At 14.5% G+C, this 6,298-nt stretch overlaps 2 protein-coding genes across 2 annotated transcripts, besides 11 other annotated features; both read left to right on the top strand. All coding sequences in view use genetic code 6, as the record gives it.

Annotated features, from left to right (window-relative positions):
• Positions 1–101: a microsatellite.
• An 832-nt stretch (positions 102–933) lies between these two features.
• Positions 934–1,034: a microsatellite.
• Positions 1,035–1,241: 207 nt separating this feature from the next.
• Positions 1,242–1,266: a microsatellite.
• Positions 1,267–1,700: 434 nt separating this feature from the next.
• IMG5_206863 (protein kinase domain protein) lies at positions 1,701–2,949 on the top strand (the record flags this gene model as incomplete). The annotated part of the gene is made up of 2 exons (XM_004037141.1): positions 1,701–2,001; positions 2,264–2,949. 2 exons carry the CDS (start codon positions 1,701–1,703, stop codon positions 2,947–2,949), a joined length of 987 nt encoding a protein of 328 aa, XP_004037189.1.
• Positions 1,951–1,997: a microsatellite.
• Positions 2,039–2,082: a microsatellite.
• Positions 2,172–2,235: a microsatellite.
• Positions 2,173–2,232: a microsatellite.
• Positions 2,950–3,200: 251 nt separating the features above from the next.
• Positions 3,201–3,248: a microsatellite.
• Positions 3,249–3,548: 300 nt separating this feature from the next.
• Positions 3,549–3,628: a microsatellite.
• Positions 3,629–4,630: 1,002 nt separating this feature from the next.
• On the top strand, positions 4,631–5,833 carry IMG5_206862 (hypothetical protein; the record flags this gene model as incomplete). Its single annotated transcript, XM_004037140.1, has 5 exons — positions 4,631–4,638; positions 5,073–5,077; positions 5,137–5,232; positions 5,633–5,695; positions 5,784–5,833. 5 exons carry the CDS (start codon positions 4,631–4,633, stop codon positions 5,831–5,833), a joined length of 222 nt encoding a protein of 73 aa, XP_004037188.1.
• Positions 4,664–4,735: a microsatellite.
• A 461-nt stretch (positions 5,834–6,294) lies between the features above and the next one.
• Positions 6,295–6,298: part of a microsatellite that runs on past the window's edge.

Below are 6,298 nucleotides of genomic sequence, written 5' to 3'. Positions count from 1 at the left end.
TATATATAATATAATAATAATAAATAAAATAAATAATATATNTATNTATATATAATATATATATATATATATATATATATATATATATATATATATATATAAAGGAGTCATTATAAATTAATAATTTTATCTTAGAAAATTTAAAAATTAGAATTAAATGATTAAAATAAAGGATTTATTGAAGATATTCTATGGATTTTATCTGATATTTTAAATAAAAATAAATTATTGTACTATAAGATAAAAAATGTATGAAAAATTAATTTTATTATTAGAAATTTATAATCAATAATTATCTATATTGGTAGCTTGTATTAAATGCATTAATATTTTATGTTTTCATGATGATTTTAATTGTATTTAATTATTTAATTTTGGAGTTCTTACTTATCTTAAAAAATATTCTGTCAGTGAAAATTATTATTTAAGGAAAACTTCTATAAATACTCTTTCACATATTTCTGCTGTTGAAAATAACGATATTAAATTTTCATTGTTTGATGAAGATATTTTTTAATCTATGTATCAATGTATTTATAACGACTCAGGTGTCCTTTTTGAATATGCAGTTTATTTTTTGATTTCGTTTTGTAAATATTAAACAAAAGATTAACTTATTTGTGCATTTGAAAAACTAGATCTACTTAAAGCTTTTGAACATATTGTTTGCGGAATTTAATATAATCAAATCGATGATAATTAAATTGAAAGTATAAGCTATATGAGAAATTTATTAGGAGAACTATTAGAAAATGAATAGTTTGAATAAAAATTTTATTAAAAAATTAAATTCTTGTTTGAATAATCTAGTGAACTATTAGATAATATATATTTTAATAAATAATGAGTTTTATTTTATTTAAAAAATATAAAGGTTTATTATTTGATATTTTTAAATCTTATTTTTAATTATTTATATTTATAATTTTTTAGTATAATATATATACATAATACATATATGATAAATATATATATAAATATAAATATATATATATATATATATATATATATATATATATACATATGTATTATATTTAACATTAATTTTCAAATAAAATAAATAAAAATATTATTAATAAAATTTAATTAAAATCAATTAATTATTTATATTAAAAAATTTTAAATTTATATTTTATTTTAGAAAAGAAAAATTAAATTAAAAAATATGAATAATATAACAAACATAATAAGAAGACCAGAAGCAATATAAAATTAAATATGTGAAAAAAAAAAATATAAAAATATATATATATATATATATATATAAATAAATTAAAAATAGTTTAGTTTAAAAGTTCTATTCATTCGAATAAATTTAATTATAAAACATAATAAAGTATTGAGGATAAATATAATTATAAAATTCCTTCAATATTAAAATAAAAAAATAAAAGACTAAATGAAAAAACAAAACAAAAGTTTTCCACATCATAATCAAAATATTTATATAAGGAAAAAAAAATGATTAAAAATAATATAACTTAAACATTAGAGCATACGAATAATAGTATTATTGGAAAAGATGATATATAATCATTAAAAACATAGAAATAATATTTTAAATTGAAATAATAAATAAAACCATCATTAAATTATAATTTAAAAATATAGAAAAAAAAGAAAAAATAGAAAGTACAATAATATAAGTGTAGACAAAAAATACGACTTCTTATGAAAATATATTTGATAATAATATTTCTATGTAAAATTTTATTATTTAGGGAGATTTAGGAAAAGGTTCTCATGCAAGTGTAAAATTAGCAATTCAAAAAAATACAGGAATTTATTTTGCATTGAAAATTTATTATAAATTTAATCTTTTAGACTAAAATAAACTGAAAAATGTTAAAAGAGAAATCTCGATTTTAAAAAGAATTTAACATTAAAATGTAATAGGAATAAAATATGCTTTTGAAGATAAATAATAAGTAAAATAAAAAAATAATATATATATATAAATATTAATTAAAAAATATTTAAATGAATAAATTAAAAAAGATTGTTTTAGCTTTAGATTATTATTCAAAATAATCATTATAAAAGTAATAATAATTAAATAAAAAAATAATATTAATATAAATATATATATATATATACATATATTATATTTTTTCATTTTTTCATTTTATCACTTTAAATTTATATATATTTTTGAATAAAATGATTTAATAATTTTTATTTATAATTATATATTTTTTTCATATATATGTATATTATTTATTATATATATATATTAGTTACATTAAAAAATAATGTGAAAGAGTAATACCTGAATTTGAAGCTAAATATATTTTTAAATAGATAGTTAGTGCTATTGCTTATTGCCATTCTAAGAATATTGTTCATAGAGATATAAAACTTGAAAATATTCTTTATGAAAACTAAAATGTTAAAATTATTGATTTTGGATTTGCTGTTTGTACAAATTTAAAAATTAAAATTTTTTGTGGCACTCCAACTTATATGTCCCCTGAAATAGTTTCAAAAATAGAATATTGTGGTAAAAAATCTGATATTTGGTCTTTAGGTATTGTTCTTTATATTATTTTAGTTGGAAGATGTCCATTTTATGCACATTCAGATATTGAGTTATTTAAAAAAATTAAAAATAATAAATTAGAATTTCCAGATAATTTAAATCCTTAAGCTTTTAATTTATTAAATAAAATTTTAAGAAAAAATCCTGAAGAAAGGCCTTTTTGTGAAGAAGTAAAAATTAATCAAATAATTTTATAAAATTCATTTTTTTTTTTTAGATTTTAAATGATTAATGGTTTTATTGAATATTTGTTTTTTTAAGATATAATTTTTATGTATATATCATATATTTTTCAATATTTTTATTTATTTTTTTGGAAATATAATTTATAAAAGTATTGTTTATAAGAATTAATATTCAAAAAAAAAAAAAACTTAAAATATTATTTTTTTTAAACATAAACTAAATGATTGAAGAAGAAGAAGATAAAGCAGAAGATTACGGAGGAAATTTAAGGGAATCATTATTTGAATTATTAGGAGATAATAGAGTTGAAGTGGCAAGAGTAAAAGACCGAGAACGAGGTGATACAGAAATAATGTATTAAAAATTTTCATTTATAATCTAAATACATATATATATAATAAGAGATAAATCATAAATATATACTAAAATTGAAACTTAAAATGAATTAAATAATATAGTTTTATATTTAAAAGTAATTTGATTTTTTTTATTTATTTATTTGTTTATAATTATTATATTTTTTAGCATTTTAGTTGGGAATAAAGATTTGACTGGATTTTTTAGTAAAAATAAAAAGGTAATAGATTGTATAGAAAATAATTATATTAAGAAGCTATAAAATGCTTCATGTAAGGTTTAATGGGATTAGATCTAAGCTAAAAAGACCAGGAGGTTAGTTATATTAAAATAATTTATAATTTATTTTTTTAAAAGAAATTGAAATAAATTTAATATTAACTATAATTGCCACTTTTAACAAATATAGCTACTTGCTTAATAAAATTAAATAAATACGAAAACGCAGTCCTTTTATGTGATAAAGTATATAAATATATATAAATATATATATATATATATATATATATATATATATATTTATATATATTTATATATATATATATACATTATTTTAAATTATTTTTTTATATATTTAAATTTTTTTCATAAAGGCTTTAAATATTGATATCAAACATGTAAAAGCTAACAGTAAAAAAGGTGAAGCTTTAATGTATTGTAGATATTATGATGAATCTATGTCTTATCTTAAAAAAGCATTTGATTTTAGTTAGGTTCTTTATAAATTAAATATTAATTTATAATATTAAATATATTAAAAATAATAAATATATATGTAAAGAATGATGAAGAAAAGAAAAATATTTATTTATTATATAAGAAGTTAAAATTAAGAATTTAAAAAGAATAAAATGCATTTAAAAAGATGTTTCCTCCTCCTTTAGAAAAGAAAGTATATTTTTTTTATTAAAAAATAATAATAATATTACTTTAAGATTGAAGAACAAAAAAATAATGAAATTATTAATGAATCATAAAATAATATAGATATTATATAAGAAATTAATTAAATTAGTGAAAATATTAATTTATAAAATGTAAATCCTATTTAATTATATGAAAATTAAAATAAATTAAATATTTAAAATAAAATGGGATTTCTTTATTTTATTGTTTATCCTGTTTTAAATATTTTACAAGCAATAAATAAATATATTGGATGTAAAAGAAAACATTAAATCGATAAATAATATGATGATGACTACGATGATAATACATATGAATAAAGTGATGAAATAATTGAATATAATGATACTAATGAAAGTGATGAAGAAGAAAATTGAATTTTTAATAACAATTGTTATTTTATATTATTAAAATTGTAAATTTTTAAAAATATTTATTCTATTTGATAAAAAAAAAAAAAATTAATATTTATATTATTCAAAAATAAATAATTATATTAAATTCATATATAAATAATGCTTTAATTCATTAATTTAATAGTATAAAGAAAAGAAGATTTTTTTAGTAATAATGCAGTAAATGCGTTAAATGCTTAAAATATAAATACAATAAAATAAATATTAGATGGTTCATAAATTAAAAATGTTAGCGTAAATATATATATATTCAAAATTGATATATAAATATATATATATATTTATATATATAAATATATATATATATATATATATATATTAATATTTATATTCATAGTTCAAACCAAATAGTTTTTTTAAATATTTAGTATTAGCAGCAAGTACTACAGGAGTGTAAAATTATTTAATTATTTAATTTCAAGCTCAATATTGTTTATATATTTTAGATTATTTTATTTTGTTAATCATAAAAAGAAATAATTTCAAGAAAATCATTAAAAATATATTAAAAGTTCATTATTATTATCTTTAAAAGAAAACGATAAATAGTTGTAATTAAATAATTTTGAAGATATTGAATTATTAGATTTATAGACAATTAAAAATATTATTTTAAAATCTATTTAGTATATTGGAAATGGTTATATTAATTATAATATAAAAAATAGATCAGGTATTATTTTTTCTTTTTATTATATGTATGTATACTTATATATATATATTTTAAAATAGATAGAAGATTAATTATAAAGAAAAATGAAAATTAATACTTTGATCTTGTTATTTAATATATTTTAGTTACTGAAAATATGTTAGATGAGGCAGTGAGTAAATTTTTAAAAGAACATAATATTCCATAGCTTTTATATGAAACAAGTATCAATTAATTAATAGAAAGTTAAAGTTATTAACAAATATATATGTTGAAATCTAATTTGAGATAAAAAGCAATGTATATATATTTATTATTTTTATTTATTAAACAATAAATTAAAAAAAGCGAATTATTATTACCAAAAAAAAGCATATTACATATGAAACTATTAAACTTATAATAAGATTTTAAATCTATTATTTAAAAAATAAATAATAAACATTCAAAAATATAATTACTTTAATCAATGTAAATATATATAATATATTTTAATAAATTTAAAATTACTAAAAAATAAGAATAAACCTTAATTGACTAAATTTATTCCTTAAATTATTAATATTATACTTTAAGATATGGTTTTTGAAAAATTTTAAGTAGAAGAAGAATTGCAAATTTATATTATGAGTGATGAATGTAAACTAAATATTTTATAATTTTATAATATTAATAATAATAGAAGTTTAAAAGGATAATGAAATTAAAATTTTATTATAATAAATAGAATAAAACATGTTGAATTTGATGAGAAATTTAGGTTTAGTAAACGATTGAAAAATAATCAATATTATTTGCTTATTTTTTCATATATATTATTTGTTAATATTGACTTTTATTTTATTTTTTTTTAGGAAAAAAAAAAAAATATCCCCATTTTTTTGTTTTTGTTCTTTATGTTTTTTTTTTTTTCCATAAAAAAAATATATGAATAAGTAATAAATTATTTTTTGTTTATATCATTATTATTATTATAATTTTTTAAAAGATTGAAGACTATAATTTTATTAAAGAGATTTTTTTTTTTTGATTTAATAAAAAAAAATGATTTGTTATTTTCATGTAAATTCTTATAAATAACTATAAGAACTTTATTCCTTAAATATATTTTAAAGCTCATATAATTATAATTTTCCAATTTATATACTTTAGCATCTATCTTTTCTTATATTATTAACCATATCATCTTTTGTAATTTTTTAATTCTAAATAAATAAATGAATAAAAATTTAAATATTTTTT

The sequence above is a fragment of the Ichthyophthirius multifiliis genome, assembly GCF_000220395.1.
Source record: "Ichthyophthirius multifiliis unplaced genomic scaffold scaff_1120509250264, whole genome shotgun sequence".
NCBI classification, from domain to species: Eukaryota; Ciliophora; class Oligohymenophorea; order Hymenostomatida; genus Ichthyophthirius; species Ichthyophthirius multifiliis.
Note: the sequence above shows the minus strand (reverse complement) of the source record. Positions and strands in the feature narration are given on the sequence as shown.